This window comes from Clupea harengus, chromosome 9 (assembly GCF_900700415.2).
Source record: "Clupea harengus chromosome 9, Ch_v2.0.2, whole genome shotgun sequence".
NCBI classification, from domain to species: domain Eukaryota; kingdom Metazoa; phylum Chordata; class Actinopteri; order Clupeiformes; family Clupeidae; genus Clupea; species Clupea harengus.
Window position 1 is genome coordinate 23,839,951 of NC_045160.1, and position 18,352 is coordinate 23,858,302.

Genomic DNA, 18,352 nt, shown 5'->3' on the forward strand with positions numbered 1-18,352 from the left:
CCCTCTCTCCTCTATCTCCGGCCTTTTTTCTCTCTCTCTCTCTCTCTCTCTATCACTCCTTCTTTCTTTCTTGGTCTGTCTCTGGCGGGCATGTTAGTCTCATTAAGGATGCAGCTGTGACTGCACATTTCTCTGCTCATTTCTCCCTGCTCCGTATGAGCACCGCTGGCTGCGTCCCCCTTCGGCCCGTGGATCAGCCTCAGCTCCAGCAGGACCCACTGCAGGACCGGGTCTGGACCGGACCAGATGTGGGCCAGACGTGAGCCAGACGTGGGCCGGCCTCGGCCATTGGGTGTGCCGTTATCTGCCTTAACGCGCTGCCACACAGCCAGGGAAGGTGGGGGAGGTGGGGAGGGTGGGGGGCACCGAGCACCATGCCGAGCAGAGGAGGACTCGTGCTATCCCAGCCTGCTTTGCAAACGTGTGTTTACCAAATCCGTGCTCGACAGCAAATACCCGATGTGACTTTAGGAGGGATTGGCTCCCTCATCCTCTCCGTGCAGTTTGTGTGTGTGTGTGTTTGTGTGTGTGTGTGTGTGTGTGCGCGTGTGTTTATGTGTGTGTGCGTGTGTGTGTGTACGTGTGTGTATTTGTAGTATTACTTGACATATTCCACAGTAAAGCCAAATGACTTTCTGTCTCATATGTCTTCTCTGTTTGCCTGGGTGTTCCTGTGTTCCTGTGTGACACCTCTCTGCACCGCACGCTGCTGGGGCTGATTTTGCTCTGGGCTCGGAGGGAGGCAGATCATTCAGGAGGGGGGAAATGACCTTGGCACAGTCAATGATGCCCTTTGCAAAATGGAAGAGGCGGCTGCCTGAATTGGTGTGCAAACATGGGTACGTGTGGATGCATACATTACTGCTTGTGTGTGTGTGTGTGTGTGTGTGTGTGTGTGTGTGTGTGTGTGTGTGTGTGTGTGCATGTGTATGTATGCACTTGTGGGTTTGTGTACATGTACATATGTGTATGTGTGTGTGTATGTGTGTGCATGTGTTTGTTCGTGTGGGTTTGTGAGTACATACTTGTGTGCGAGTGTCACACTGTGTGTGTATATGTGCTTGTTCATGTACATATATATATGAGTGAGTGTGTGTGTGTTTGTGTGTGTGTGTGTGTCCACTCCTCTTCCGCAGTGCACTACAGAGGGAGAGGGTTAGGGAGAGTCAATAGCCTTGACAGAATTTCACCCTCGAACCATCCCCCCCCCCCCCCCCCCCTCCATCTGAGTGCTCCATATTGACTGAAGTCCTGTGATGCTGGGTACAGCACATTTACCTCAGCGGCGGCCGGTAAATTAGTGTCCAGAGACTGACAAACAAAGCCTACCTCAAGTCCTTTGTTTTGGTGAGGTCATACTCCTTCTCTCTGTCTCTGTCTTTCTCTGTGTCTCTGTCTTTATTTTTCCTTTTCTCAAATGTGTGTTCTGTTTAATTATACAAGCGTGTCTACAGTAGAGAAATGACAATCCGCCTTCCTGAAGGAGAGGAAGCGGGGGGAGGGAAACACCACTGGCGATGAGGCATTTGTTTGTTGCTGTTATTATTATTGTTGTTCTCCTTGTTGCTGTTGTGATGTTTTAGTGCTCTCAGCTTTGGGTGATGTGGATTAAGTAAAAGCTGATGATGAATTATACATGACAGGATTTTCACCGCGGCCTGGCCCATTTGCAACGCATTGTGCTGCTACTGCTGTTTCTGTTGTGTGCATTTGTATTTTATTCAGTGTTGGGCTAATCTTTCATACTTCATTTATATCAGATGTGCTTGTCCCACTGTTGTGTGTTTACCGACTGGAGCTTTCACATACTAATGCCCATAAAAGAGCTATTATCAAACAGGAGAAATTGCATAGACTATACGTCTGGTGTTTCTTCACGTAAATGGATGTCCTGTCTACGTTAGCAGAGAGGAACTCTTTGTTTTAGTGAGTAATGAGGTTTCAGGCTAGGGCTGAACAGACCGATATGTTTAGGCTGCGGATTACACCATTAATGATAGTATTATCCCCCAGCGTGGTTTGATTTGTTGACTTTTCATGGATTTCAGGGATCATCTTTTATGTGCAGTCAACCATTACCCTTTTCCCGTGTGTTCTGCAATGTGTCTAGCATCTAGTGCTAACTCTACATTATGTTGCCATGGATACAAGATGCAGCCATGCCGCTCCAGTACACGTCATATATGCAGTCCTAACAAGCACTCTTGCCAGAGGTGGCTTCTTGTAACTAAACTAAATATAGGGTCAGTGTGATATGATACAAGAATAATTGGCTCAAGGGCATCGTTAGCTTTTTAGCGGGGAGTTCTTTTCCTTAAGGGAGTTTGAGAGCTTAGATGTCAACTTGCCATCAGCTATGTTAAACCAGTACACGGTTCTTTTTTGAAAGGCTGCACATGCAATGAACTTGTAAACTTTGCTCAACGTTTTAGTGTCACTCTTAGGTAATGAATCATTCAACATGAGATCTGGTGACGCAGTGAAAAGATCCTCATTTAAATATCTAATTCTGCTGTCTCACGTTGTGCATAATTAGCATCCGTCTTGACAGTGAAAAGATCCTCCTTCGAACGCAGTATAACACTAGCATTATCAGTTCATCCATCCCACAAGGACAAGGAGACGAGGCTGCCCTTTCATTTGGTTCGCACATCTACCTCCCTGAGAGTCGCTCAGAGAAAATTAGTCTACCTCCCTCCGACCCCCCACGAGTGAGATTTTATTTCCCCATGGATTACGACCCGAGAAGGACAGCACATCGATACGCCCCGTGAAACATCGGGAGATTTTCTTCTCTTTTTGTCTTCGTTTCTTTCCTGAGCCTCGCCAAAGGCAGGTGTGTGTGTGTGTGTGTGTGTGTGTGTGTGTGTGTGTGTGTGTGTGTGTGTGTGTGTGTGCAGGTGTGGTTACCTGGCTGCTCTGTTTCTCCAACCAGCAGGCTGTCAGACTATACGCCTAAATGATTTATGCAGCCCGTCCACCCCTGCCGATCCACTAAAGAGCCTGCTGATAGATGCTGCTGATAGTGGGCCCGCACAGCGCGCTCCGCACCAGGACAGGAAATGCAAAACGGCCCCGGTGCACCTCGGCGGAGGGAAGGCATTAATTGATGCAGACATCGATCACGTAATTGATCGGACTGATAGTCTGGTAACGGCATTAATCGCGTATAATGGTATTAGGGGAGACTCTTTGCATCTATCTCTGTTGAGCCTGCTGGCTGGCTGGCTGGCTGGCTGGCTGGCTGGCTGGTCGCGGTCGCTGGCTGAGGAGCGGCGGTGAAAAATGCTCTCTCGCTGATTAAGCCGTAGCCAGCGGGATAGAGAGAAGGAGAGAGAGAGAGAGAGAGTGACAGACAGACAGACGCAGAGTTGCAGATGAGTCGACTGATCTGGGAGAGCACTTATAACTTATCAAATGGGACTTCATTTCAGAGATCCATTTGATATGATACGATTTACCATAGAGGCTTTACCAGCTACAACCAGAGCTGTAGAGGAGGCTAAACACACATGAACGGCATTTACGCACCTCCTACAGTTCTGAAATAGTGTTTACGGGCCTCTAAATACAGTTTACTCAGCTCTAAACAGTGTTTATGCACCTGTAACTACTGTTTACACACCTCTAAATAGAGTCTAAATAGAGTTTCAGCATTTACAATATCTAGACTGTGACCAATCACATCGTCTCTTGCAGCAGTTAGGCTCACGACAGAGCTGTAGAATGAGGCTTGCTAGCCAGCTAGCTAGCGATCTAATGCTAGTGTTATACTTTCCACATCCATGAGTACTCGCTGGTCCACTAGTATCGGAGTGACGTGAATTTTGAGTTGAATTTATTCAATTCAATTAAAGAATAATCATATTTTAATGAACATAAATTAAGAAATTAATAAAGAGATAAAGTTGAATTAGAGAGAGGCTATAGCCTCGAGTGATCGGACCTAACAACGCCACTGGGAACCAACACCCAGGAACCACCTAACGCCAGCCTATTACTGTATTCTTATACAAGAGCTGTATTGCTCTGGACTGGGAACCACCTAACGCAAGCCTATAACTGTATTCTTATACAAGAGCTGTATTGCTCTGGACTGGGAAGCATTGGCTGATAACCTGTGAAGTTACTTCACATTTTCTCCAGGAGAAGTACATTCTAAAAATAAATATTCTGAATGTCATTGTGGTCCGCTTTACCTTGGCCACAGAATTAATAGTTTACCTACCTTTTTTTACCACTACACCCTTGGCTACGTCCACTTAGATGTTTCAAGTGTTTGTTTTAGGTAAGCACGGGATGTAAATTAGTGAGGGTTTTCCACAAACACAGCCTGTGCGGTGGGTTTACATTTCATGAGTGTCACGTAGATTAACTCAACACAAATGAGTCTACCACCGTTTCACAAACAACTCTGTTGAAACTCAACTCGACTGACTCACTTGTTGTTATAGAAAACAACCGTGGAAACGGTTCACCTGACAACGGGATACAACAGGCTGAAAAGCACAGCAGACTCTGAAGGACACGAGGCTTAGATGTGGCTGAGATGCGGCTGAGATGCGGTTGAGATGCGTCTGACATGCGTCTGAGATACGTCTGAGATGTGGCTGAGATGTGTCTGAGATGTGGCTGAGATACGGCTGAGATGCGGCTGAGATGCGGCTGAGATGTGGCTGAGATGTGTCTGAGATACGGCTGAGATGTGGCTGAGATGCGGATGAGATGCGGCTGAGATGTGGCTCAGTTCCATTTGAGCGTCTGCCAGCTCCTGCCTGGACTAGGAAGGTCACCTTCCTCAAGCCTGACAGGAAAAACCATCTCGGACAGTTTAGCTATTTCCATAACTAGCCCTACTGATGAATTCATGAATGCCAATTTGACATGTAATAGACCTTTCATACACAAACCACTAGGACACGAGAGAAACGCCACTCGGAGGGCAAACTGATGGCTCTGACGGGAAAGGAGATTTTTTTCCGATTTCTTAAGAGTGGTGATACTGCCCGTCTATCCTTTAAGCTCCGTGGCTGCGCGTGAGGAAAAAGATGAGCAAGGCCGACGCTGTGTGTGGTCCATGAACACACACACACACACACACACACAGAGCCATCCTTCGTCCTTCAAACATCATCATCGTCAAGCGCCTTACTTACTTACTAGAGAGGGGAGCAGGAAACCAACCTTTTAAGTCTCATCTAAGATGCATGGAGCCGATCTATCAGTTCTGTTCCATTTCCTGACCCACTCGCAACACACACACACGCACACACACACACACACACACACACACACGCACACACTAGCCTGCCCCTAACCCCTAGGCTTGCAGAGTCTGCAGATGCAGCACTAAAGACAGCTGTTTTAATAGCTGTTTTTCTTTTTTTGTCATTTATGTGCATTCTGAAAGAAACCATGAACCCGCCCACCCCGCCTCCACACACACACACACACACACACACACACACTCACACACACACACACACACACACACACACACACACACACCTCCCGATTCTAAAATGCTTAGCAGGCTCTGCCTTCATTTAGGGAGTGTACAGCAGAACGGTGCCGCCTCATTGATCGGCAGGCCCGGGGGAGTCACGCGTTTTGATTTGCGGAGGAAAAGATCTGCAAGCCGGAGGGGGGGGGTTTAGTTTTGTAGGGCCTTGTGATGAGCGCTTGGGCTTTTTGAAGTGCTTGGCAAGACTGCACACCATATCTGGAGCGAGGGCTTTAATGTAAAATGTGTGCAGTGTTTTGCTTATGGTGCAGAGCATTTGAAAGAAAAATCATTTGGTGCTACACTGGGGTGCTACAGTATATCTGTATCACTGTACCACAACTGTGTTGTTAGACTCTGAGAAATTAAAAGTTCTCAGAGGAACCTATAACAGTTCTATTTAGGAACCTTTTCAGTTCCGGAATATCCCAGACAGTTTGATCTATACTTGAAACATCTGTTGTATGAGTTTCTTAATTCTTAGTTACATTTACAGTTACAGTTACATTCCTGCACTTTTTTTTCTATTTCTTATGTAAAATAGTATCTATTGTTACACTAGGTCTCTATTGCTCGTAGCTTCTGTTCTCTCCCTTGTACGTCGCTTTGGACAAAAGCGTCTGCTAAATGATGTAAATTCTTGAGAATTATTAAGTCTGTGAAACCGTGAAATGCTTCACATTTTTCAATCGAACTGATGGCCTATAGGGTTCCGAAAAAGAACACCAGAACACTAAAATAGTTATTGGTAGACACTGTAAAGTTCTATGTAAAAGGCGTCTTTTTGTAAATACACATAAAACTGTAAAACTAAAAGCCTAAAACACTGTACTTGCAGGCAGACCAAATAAAGCAGACAATGCTACATTAGCAGAGGCTAATCTGATGAGCAGCCGTGTGATGGCTTACCTTGTCCTCCGGAGGTTTTGCTGTTGCCGCCCGTCGCTCCAGATCCTTGTCTCTGCAACACAAAGCAACAGGGCCGACCTCGTGAGATATTACATTACACTTTCTATTCACCGCCAACAGCCCACATTACCATACAAGGCAAAACCAAACTTCCTACAGCACCACGATTGACCCACTGGAGCAAAATTGAGATCAGTCAGAAATATTTATGAGCTGCCTTTTACTTTTGCACGCAGGAGCAGGAGTAGGAGGGGAGCCTTTGCTTGCACTGTCCTCTGGTTTGCCAACATGTTTGTTTGTTCTTCTTCTTTTCTGGAATGAAACTGAACTGGACAACAGTGTGTTTGCCTCACGGCTGTTTTACAGCCTCCCCTCTCAGCGTACATGAACTCTTGTCACTTACAAACTCACACACGTACACACACAAAACACACACACACACATACACACAAGCACACACAAAACACACACACACATGCACGCACACACACACACAAAACACACACACACTTGCAGTTTTCCCGCTGGAGGAGGGGAACGCTGGATGCCAGGTCACATGCTCCATATCATCTAGTGCCCCTGATCATGTATTGCCCCTGATCGTGTATTGCCCCTGCAGATGGGACCCAAGCCATCACATCACTAATCACACAAACACGAGAGAAAGAGAGAGAGAGAGAGAGAGAGAGGGAGAGAGAGAGAGAGAGAGAGAGGGAGAGAGAGAAAGGGAGAGAAAGAGAGATAGAGAGAGAGAGAGAGAAAGGGCACAGAGAGCCTGGAGGAGGCATACATGGCCATCTGATAGAGTGACAGCGGAGAAACAGAGAGAGAAGGAGAGAGACATGGACAAAGAGAAAGAGAGAGATGAAATGATGGAGAAAGAGAGAGAGACAGAGAGAGAGAGAGAGAGGGAGGGAGGAAGAGAGAGAGAGAGAGAGAGAGAGAGGGAGAAAGAGAGGGAGAGAGAGACGGAGGGAGAAAGAGAGGGAGAGAGAGAGAGAGAGAGAGAAAGGGCACACAGAGCCTGGAGGAGGCATACATGGCCATCTGATCGAGTGACAGCGGAGAAACAGAGAGAGAAGGAGAGAGACATGGACAAAGAGAGAGATAGAGAGAAATGAAATGATGGAGAGAGAGAGAGACATGGAGAAAGAGGGATGAAGAGAGATAAGGATGGAGGATGGAGAAGGACAGAACGACAGAGGGACAGAGATGCTTGGAGGGAATATCCGACGCTTCCCCCCCCCCCCCCCCGCCCCCCAGAGCACAAATCAGTCATGGTGTTGTGATGCTGGTGGAGCGTAATTGCTCCTATAGCCATGAACCGCGCTGCTGAGTACACCACACTCCTACATACACACACACACACACACACACACACACACACACACACACCACACAGGCTCCTCAATAAAGCCCCGAGTGCTTCTGTCTCTGGATGTGGGGCTGCCATCAAGGGCAATATAAAAGCAAAGCCATCAGCAGCCTCTTCACTGCAGATTATCACCGGGTCTGAGGGGTTTCCATCAGCAGCCTCTTCACTGCAGATTATCACTGGGTCTGAGGGGTTTTCATTCGGGGGGGGGGGGGGGGGGGGGTGATTGCTGGCCACAGATTAAAGCTGACATATCGCCTGGACTGTAGTGCACAGCCTGTGCATCCTATACATCTGCCTATAGCGTGGCGTGTGAGAGCCTGCAGATCTCTGATCTCTGATCTGCAGGTCGGCTCGCGTGCAGATCTAGGAAAGGGGGGGGGGGAGGCAGAAAGAGAGAGACAGAGAAAGAGGGAGGAGAGAGATAGAAAGAGAGAAGAGAGAGAGAGAGAGAAAGAAAGAGGGAGAAAGAGAGAAATAGAGAGGGAGAAGGAGAGAAATAGAGAGGGAGAAGGAGAGAGAGTGAAATGAGATCAACCGCCGCTAAAAGCAGATATAGCATTAGCCTGGAACACTAGAGCCCTGTCACTCGCTCCCACAATGGAGGGATTGGGAGAAGCGCTATTCTTAGAAGCACATTATTCCAGCTCTCTTAATACGGCGTGCAGAGAGTGTGAGAAGTGCTACTACACACTGGGAATGACGCTCAAGCACCATGCAGAAAAAAATAAATATATATATATATATATATATATATAAATAAATGTATAAATGTGTGTATACGGTTCTGTAGACAGACCAGTGAAAAGAGATATATCACTTAAGCCTCTTAGTGTTGGAAGCGTATCGCGTCGCTGTCATGGGTTTCCACCGCTAGTGTCTATGGTGCGGCGAGGCGAGGCGAGGCGAGGCGACTGAATGGCGCTCGGCGGGAGCTGTTTTTCTAGGGGCCCCTCTGAGCCACTCAACACCAAAAACAATCTCGACGCAACGGAGCACACACACACACACACACACACACACACACACACACACACACACACACACACACACACACACACACACACACACACACACAACGGAGCCGAGAGTCTGCGATTTAGCGGAGTTTGATCAGATAATGGTGGTCCGGGGGGTGGGGGTGGGGTGGGCGTGGGGAGGGGGGGGGGGATTAGAAAGAGAGTGAGGGATGAGAGTGAAAATGTTTATGTTAATCTAGCAGATTCTTTCATACAAAGAGACTCGTTGTCCACGGATAACAGGCCCCGAGCGAGCGCAGGAGCAGACCTGTGCGGGATCTGACACGGCCGCTATCCCAGGATCACGGCGTATCAAAGCCCATGTCATGAGTTCTCCCAGCCTCACCCACCCTCACCTTCCTCTGCTACGCCCCTACTGTTAGCCGCTAGCTGAGTTAAAGAGAGATATTAACACCACAGCAATCAGGACGAGGCTGCTTGAAGAGTTAATAGTTGGGGTCAAATCATGTCAAATGAATTACCGTTTTGGGCTTGCATTTGGAAAAGTGGAAGTGGAATAATATCCACAAAAGTGACACACACACACACACACACACACACAGACACACACACACACGCATGCACACACACACACTCCCCACTTCTCAAAATGCCTCAATGAATACTTAACCACGACTACAATCCCCAATGCCACACTTCAGTGACCCCACAGGGGTCAACACTGAAGCGGAACCAGAAAGCAGCCTGCAGGACTAATGCCTTGGCATGCGTGAGTGTGTGTGTGTGTGTGTGTGTGTGCGTGAGTGTGTGTGTGTGTCTATGTGTGTGTGTGTGTGTGTGTGTGTGTGTGTGTGTGTGTGTGTGTGCGTGTGCGTGTTCCTGTGTGTGTGTGTCTGCATGTGTGTGTGTCTGTGTGTGTGTGTGTGTGTGTGTGTGAATGTGTGTGTGTGTGTGTGTGTGTGTGCGTACATCTGGAAGAAGGTCGCACATTAGCGCGGAGCAAGGGTGATTAGCCCAGGTGTTTCTGCCTAACCACACAAGTAAGCCTCCCTCTGCACTGCATTCCTCTGTCCTTGGGGGCTGCTTTGGGGACTGTTGCCAGTGTTGCCATTTATCTTCAGCCAGGCCACGGACGATACCTCACAGGATGTGATGCGCAAGGCGCCTGGGGGGGGGGGGGGGGGGGGGGGGGGGGGGGGGTGAGGGGGCAGGACGTCCAAGCAACCAGCAGTAACGCAGTCTGCTCGGTCCGCATTCATTTCTGCGCATTACTTTCACGCCGCCAGCCCTGGTCTGTCCTGCTGCGCAGCGAGCGCAAATCACAGCGACGCCATCAGCATTCATAGGCAGATTTACTTAAAACACTCGCCGCGCGCACACACACACACACACACACACACACACACACACACACACACACACACACTCGTTAGGGGTTCTACATAAACATAACCACTATTACAAGCCAGCATGGGTCCCTGCCGCTGATCCAGCATCTGCACATGCTCAAACGCTTGTTTTGCAAACCAAAGCACTCAGCACAAAAAAATAATAAAAAATAAAAATTCTTTTTATCTGGAGGCCAGCGCTCAACGATTTTGGCACTGATTTAATGTAAGCAGCAATTAGTCCGATAAAGCAAAGACATTACCCACAGTACTGAGTTGCAAGATGCATTGTGGAAGTCTTGGAGATAAGCTCAACCACTCAAGGATGACTTTGGCTCAGCTTGTCGCAGTCACATGAGGCCAACGGCCTTCTGGTTGATACTGTCCACACAACGGCGAGCGTCAGTGTGTGTGTGAGAGTGTGTGTGTGTGAGAGTGTGTGCTGTCCACACAACGGCAAGCGTCAGTGTGTGTGTGTGAGAGTGTGTGCGTGTGTGTGTGTATGCTGTCCACACAACGGCAAGCGCCACACTATCGCTGGGATGACACAGCGCAGAGGCGCTTAATTGTGGAATGCCATTTGTTCTCCTATCAGACAAGGCATTCCAAAGCAATGGTGTTTTTTTCCTCTAAGGAAAGGAAAAAGGACAGAGCAGGAACAGTCATCTGAGGACAGGGACAGGGACAGGGACAGGGGTGGGGTGGGGTAGGGTTGACTCAGGACAGGACAACTGTGTGTTTTTCGGGAGCTGTTTTGGACCGCAGGAGGACGGGGGGTAGGACGAGTTGGGGTCACCTTGTGTCGTTATCAGGACACATTTTCTCCCCATCTCTGTTGGACCACTGTTACCCCCGGTGACCGGATGCTGTGTGTCAGTTCACATTCCCACATGAACAGGGCCACGGGCGTCTCACAGAGTGGGTGTGGGGGGGATTGATACCCCCAACAGAACAGTGCCTGAGTTACACAGATTTGAAATGATCTCTCTCTCTCCCTCCCTCCCTCTCTCTCCCTCCGTTCCTCCCTCCCTCTCTCTCTCTCCCTCCCTCTTCTGGTCTGTCCATCTCTCTCTCTCTCGTTGGTCTGTCTATCTCTCTCTCCCTCCCTCCCTCTCCTTAGTCTGTCTATCTCTTTCTCCCTCCCTCCCTCCTGCCCTCTCTCCCGCCCTCCCTCTCTTTAGTCTGTCTATATCTCTCTCTCTTTCTCTTCTCCCTCTCTTTAGTCTCTCTCTCTCCCCCTCCCTCTCTCCCTCCCTCTCTCCCTCCCTCTCTTTAGTCTCTCTCTCTCCCCTCCCTCTCTCCCTCCCTCCCCTTCGTCTGTCTCTCTCTCTCTCCCTCCCTCTCTCTCTCCCTCCCTCCCTCCTCTTTGTCTGTCTCTCTCTCTCTCCCTCCCTCTGTCTCTTCCCCTCCCTCTCTCCTTAGTCTGTCCATCTCTCCCTCCCTCCCTCCCTCCCTCTCCTTCATCCCTCCATCTCTCTCTCCATAGCTCAATAACACAGTTCTGCTCAGTTCTCAGAGGGTGAGCAAAGGGAGAAGAAATAGAAAGGAGGAGGCAGGTAGAAACAGGAGAGTAAGAGTGAGAGAGAGAGAGTGTGTGTGTCTGAAAGACAAAGAAAGAGTGTTGCTGTGTGTGTGTGTATGTGTCTGAAAGACAAAGAAAGAGTGTTGCTGTGTGTGTGTGTATTTTTGTGTGTGTATGTGTCTGAAAGACAAAGAAAGAGTGTTTCTGTGTGTGTGTGTGTGTGTGTGTGTGTCTGTGTATTTTTGTATGTGTGTATGTGTCTGAAAGACAAAGAAAGAGTGTTTCTGTGTGTGTGTGTGTGTGTGTGTGTGTGTGTGTGTGTGTGTGTGTGTGTAAGAGAACGAAAGAGAAAACATCAAAAGCAAGAGACAGGAGTTTGAAATGAGAGGGAAGAGCAGCCACAGCTCTCACAGCCCTGAGTCCATCTCCACAGTCTGCTGAGGACGAACTTCAGCTAATGACTGCAGCACAGAACATCAAGAACAACACCACGTCCTCCCCCTGCATCCCCCTGCACAGATGAACTCAATCATCAGGCCTTGGACGGACTGCACCTCGACCACAGGGATCCAAACCCTTAAAAGAATAAAAAGAATAACCACAAGCATTGTCTGTTCTAGGTTGTGGAAGATTCTATAACTTTCCTTAAAGCTGCTGTACGTGATTATCATCTTTACTATGTGACATCCATCAAAACAACTAGCCTAGATTAGGGAAGTGAATGTCTCTGCCTCTTCTGACCTCCAGAGGTTTAACAGCTGTATCAACATGTCAGGAACCTTTCAGACTGATGAGCTTCTCTGTCCAGTAATATCATGTCTGTGCAGCACACAGAATGAACAGGTTAGACTCCAGGGAATCAGTAAGGAATGCTAATGCTGCTAACAGTACCTTTTGCTAATGCTGCTATCAGAACCTTTTACTAATGCTGCTAACAGTACCTTTTGCTAATGCTGCTAACAGTACCTTTTACTAATGCTGCTAACAGTACCTTTTGCTAATGCTGCTAACAGTACCTTTTGCTAAGGCTGCTAACAGTACCTTTTGCTAATGCTGCTAACAGTACCTTTTGCTAAGGCTGCTAACAGTACCTTTTACTAATGCTGCTAACAGTACCTTTTACTAATGCTGCTAACAGTACCTTTTACTTATGCTGCTAACAGTACCTTTTGCTAATGCTGCTAACAGTACCTTTTGCTAAGGCTGCTAACAGTACATTTGAGACCTTTATCCCATGATTTTCTTTCATACATGTCAGTGCACTACAATAGATAGAAAGCAATTATAAGAGGTCCTTTCCTATTAGGCCAAAGGAAGTGTAATCTGCATTGATAATTGTCATTTCTGATCTTGTGGAAGCACAGGAGATTTGATCAGTTTTTAATGTGTGGCAGAAACACATTAATTAATGCAATGACTCTTCAACGAGACACCCGTGTCTGAAGAAGCGGAGATTTCGGGGTGACACGTCGCCCCCACCGACTGACTATTGTGGGCTTGGTTCCTTGACGGAAACAAGACAAATATCAGTACTAGGAGACGGTCATATTTCTGCCCAGTCAGACATTTCACAAGATAGAGTATTCTTCTGCCATTTATTTAACCTGACTCATACCACACCCACACACACACACACACACACATACACACACACACACACACACACACACACACACACACACACACACACACACACACACACACATACACACGCACACACATAGAGATCACACCTATCAAACACCTTGTATGGCTGCCTTTGGTTAAATATTTAGTTATGGCAGGGCCACTCGATATTTTAATGTCTGAACTGGTAAGATGGCAATGCCACACATGCTCTTCTGCTCCCTGCCCCCTCACACACACACACACACACACACACACACACACACACGCACATGTATACACACACACACACACACACACACACACACACACACACACACACACACACACACAGAGAGAGAGACCACACTTATCAAGCAGCTCCCTGCCCCCTCTCACACACACACACACACACACACACACACAGAGAGAGAGACCACAATTATCAAGCAGCCCCCTGCCCCCTCACACACACACACACACACACACACACAAAAACACAAACACACATATACCATCTGAATTATTGAAATGAAGCTTTCGATGAATTTTCAAACAGTGTGTGGAGTGCTTTCATGCAGGCAGGCATTTCGGGGGGAAGGGGGGAGAAATATGTTGGTCTGGTGTGTAAACAAGATTCTCAAGTGTGGTTTTTCAAAACAACCTCTTATGTAACCACTTGTCAAGACTTTTTGCCCAACTGTCCCTTGCACACACATACACACAAACACATACAAAAACACACACTCTCATAAAGCTCTTGATTTCATTTTGTGTGCACCAACATTAAAACACTACAGACTACCACCGGACTTGAAAGATTTTAACAGGAGATGATGTTCCCTCGTGAAGAAGAAGAACAAGATACAAATAAACCAGATGAAGAAGAAACAGAGGAAGAAGAAGATGATGATGAAGAAGACGGAGAGGAAGAAGAAGATGATGAAGAAGATATAGAAGAAGAAGAAGAAGAAAATGAAGTAGCTGCCAGGAAGCGCCCCTCCTCTAGTCTAGTAATAAATAAATAAATAAATAAATAAATAACTGAGAGCACTGTAACCCCCAGCCCTACCCCCCAACGCCCCTCCTCCAGATAAGACAGGGCTTTGTTCCAGCATTGTGCATGTGTGTGTGCGTGCGTGTGTGTGTGTGTGTGTGTGTGTGTGCTTGTGCGTGTGCGTGTGCGTGTGTGTGTGTGTGTGTATGCGTGTGTGTGTGTTGTGAGTGTGCTTTTTGTGTGAGAGGGCTTTGTTCTGGCATGGGCACTAATCTGAGTTCAAAGGCAGGCGGACGTGTCCCCACCCCACCCAGCCCCCTCCCCTCGGCCTCTGTAATGGGCATGAAATTGAGCGCCTGCCTGCATCTCTGCCTAACCGCGTCCCTGCATCCCTGCGACTCTGCCTGAGTGTGTGTGTGTGTGTGTGTGTGTGTGTGTGTGTGTGTGTGTGTATACATTGTGTGTGTGTGAGAGAGACAGAGTGTGAGAGTAGTGTTATCATCAACGTGTGTTATCTTTATATTATTATATTATGATATTATATTACCTACTGTACTGTTTTCATATTCATTCATATTCATTATTCATATTGAAAACATAAGAACTCTAGACCTAAGATGGCGGAGGCCAACACTGATTAATGGTGCACTGCCACAAAAAACATCTCCTGGTTAAGGTCATAGGTTATGTTATGTTTTCAGGTGGGGATGTGACATGAACGTGATACTAAAAAGGCCATGGCTTTTGCATCAGCCCAAACTGTGCTGTTGAAGTATTTATTTCAGGACAATAAACGTGGTAACGTCATACTAAACATTGATGTTTAAATCGTTGAACGTTGATGGATGACAAATTACGCTAGGTCTGGGATTGACTATGTTAGGCCTGCCTTTAAACAGTGAAAAAGTGAAATGTGTCTTTAACAGGGCTGTTGTAGATAACACTAAGAGAGTGAATTGTGTCTTAAAGAGGGCTGTAATGGATAACGCTAAGAGCTAACACTACCCTTCCATGTACAAGCCTTGTGTTTTGTCATATGTGGACACTGAAATGTGCATGAGAACCACTTAACATGTTTTTCCCCCAACTACACCAATAGTCTTATACAGGAGGCTACTCTATTACTGAACCTCTGGCTGGCGATAGTTATTAGCTTCGTTGATTAGGCTAGTAGCATTCGAGTATAACATCTTTAGCTTGCTAACTAATGTGACGCTGTGTGTCGTCATGAATATTAAACTGTGTGAGACTGCAGCAGTGGTGCTACTTGTTCAGTGGCTGAGAGTGAGTTTGGGCTTTTAGGGAGGGGCGAAAGCGCGCTGCTGTAAATAAAATGAGTCTGCTGGATTTATAACACAAGACAAGACGAGAGCGTCATTATGAAACGGAAAGCAGCACATTAATCATTTTATCTCGATTAATGATGTTTTCATAATTGTTGGAAGCCATTTCGATTAATTTCACAGCCCAATGTGTGTGAGTGTGTAATTTTTCTGTGTGTCTGTGTATGAATGCATTTAAATGTAGGTGCATCCAAGCATTCAAAAGAAAAAAGAAAACACACACACTCACACACACACACACAAGCACTGTGGTGCAGTCGGACTCACCCATCTGGGCAGTGCTACAGTCTTGCCCTGACATCCATGGCCCTGGCACAGTGGGCACGCTGGCATCATGCTTGCCACGACAACATGGCACTAAAATGCCACCCACTCAGCAGAGGAAACTCAAGGGAATCTGGCTCTAATGTGGCCTTCATCTGGCTCTGATGTGGCCTTCATCTGGCTCTGATGTGGCCTTCATCTGGCGTGAATAGTTATGGATACTGGATACGCATCAGGACACACTGGATACCTTACATGAGACGCCACCATGACTCTAAGATGCCACCCAATCAGCAGCCAGAAGTCTTTGGAATCTTGCCCTGAGCTGGCCTGCATCTGGCCCTGAGCTGGCAAGAATGTGGTGGCATCATGGCATGCTACCTTAAGACACGCATCACCATGGTGTTCAGAATCCACCCACGCAGCAGATGCCTCTCCGGGATCTGGTGCGGATGCGGCGGAAACAAATCAGGACCCGCTGGCATCATACATGAGATGCCCACATGGCATTCAGATGCCACCAACAGAACACCAACAAAAACCTTAAGGGTTCTGATCCGGTGTGGATCCGGCGTGGATCCGGCGTGGACGCGGTAGCAGTCAGGACTATGATGCACATTAATGATGCACTTAAATGTCTACAGATGGTTCGCCTTTTGTCTGTCTGGAGTGGGTTAGGAGGGGAAGTGAGAAAGAGACAGAGACGTCACACAATCGGAGCCCTGTGTGTGTGTGTGTGTGTGTGCTGCAATAACATCGTCGCTTGCGAGTGTGATTTCCAGTGGGGCTTTCCTCGTTCAGTTCTCTGAGCTACACACACACACAGTTACGCATACAGACACATACACACAGGGAATGCAAAATAAGGGCCGACACACCCACACCCACGCACATGCACACAATACAGTATATCGCTGCTGCTTCTCTCTCTCTCTCTCTCTCTCTCTCTCTAGGTTACTCTCTCAGAATCTTTATTGCATTCACTCGCCACCCTCCTTTTTTCTCACCCTCTCTCTTCTTCCTCTAGCTTTGTGTTTACCCCCTCCCTCCCTCTCTCCCTCTCTCTCCCTCCCTCTCTATCTCGCTCTCTCCCTCCCTCTCTCCCTCTCTATCTCGCTCTCTCCCTCTCTGCCTTCTGTCTCCCTGTGTCTGTCTTCCTCCCCTTTCTTTCTACCTCTCTCTGTGTGTGTGTGTGCGTGTTCCTGTGTGTGTGTGTCTGCATGTGTGTGTGTCTCTGTGTGTTGCTCCATCTTTTAGTCAGAATCAGAATCAGAATCAGCTTTATTGGCCAAGTAAGTTTGCACAAACAAGGAATTTGACTCTGGGTAAAGTGGCTCTCAGTGTACTTACACAAAATATACATCAACAACACAATACAACACAATACAACACAACAGCGCAACGGTCTAAGAAGTCTAAGTACACAAGGAGGAATGGCTATACACAGGAGCTGTGAATTGTGAACACAACAAATAGTGCAAAAGAAGTGGTCTTTACCACCCCTACTCTAAACACAGTGTTTGGAGGCTGAGGCACAAGGCGAGAGCCAGAGAAATTAAGAGAGAAAGAAAGAAAGAGAATAGAAAGAGAGAGAGAAGAGAAATAAAGAAACACAGAGAGAGAAAGGACATGAAAGAGAGAGATGGGAGAACAAAGAAAGAAAGGAGAGAGGGGAGAGAGTTAGAGAGAGAGAGAGAGAGAGAGAGAGAGAGCCATCAAGGCAAAGACGCCCTAATTACACTGCATTGACAGGGAGGAGAGGGCTGCACAGTGCTACTCTCATTAGGCCACTGAGTTAGTCCCTCACACACACACACTCACACGCATCCACAGAAACACACACACACACACACAAACACCAGTCACATATGCCTGAACAGCCTCTCTCACACACATCCATAAACACACAAAATCATACAAATATACACACACATAAATATGTGTAAGCACATGCACACTAACAAGCATCCACAAATACACAAACACCCATAAGTATTCACAGACTCAACACACATATACACAAACACCTAGGTTGTTTCTCTCTCTCTCTGTTCCACACACACATAGGCATACACACACACCCTCACACACACACACACACACACACATCAGCTCACCTAGCCCTCTACTATTCCAAGTGTGCCTCTCGACTGTCAATTAGATGAAATGTCAGACATGCACACACACTGACACACACTTACACAGAGAAAAACTCACTCACACACACAAACACACATACCCACACACAAACACACACACACACTCACTCACTCACACACACAAACAAACACACCCACACACAAACACACACATACCCAAACACACCCCCCCACACACACAAACATGCAGTTCTCCTGCTCCCACAGTGCTCTACTGTGTGCTCAGGAACACATCAGAAAATGTTGTTTATTTGTTTATTTGTTTGTTTGTTGTGCAGTGCACAGTAGCTGCGGCTGATAAGACGAA

General features: G+C 47.3%; 1 protein-coding gene across 1 annotated transcript in view; it reads right to left on the reverse strand.

Annotated features, from left to right (window-relative positions):
- Positions 1-18,352, reverse strand: part of pcp4b (Purkinje cell protein 4b) — a 40,773-nt gene that overhangs the window by 6,202 nt on the left and 16,219 nt on the right. Inside the window, exon 2 of the mRNA XM_031573914.2 lies at positions 6,413-6,464. Within this exon, the coding sequence (XP_031429774.1) occupies positions 6,413-6,464 (52 nt within the window). The remainder of the gene's footprint in view (positions 1-6,412; positions 6,465-18,352) is intronic.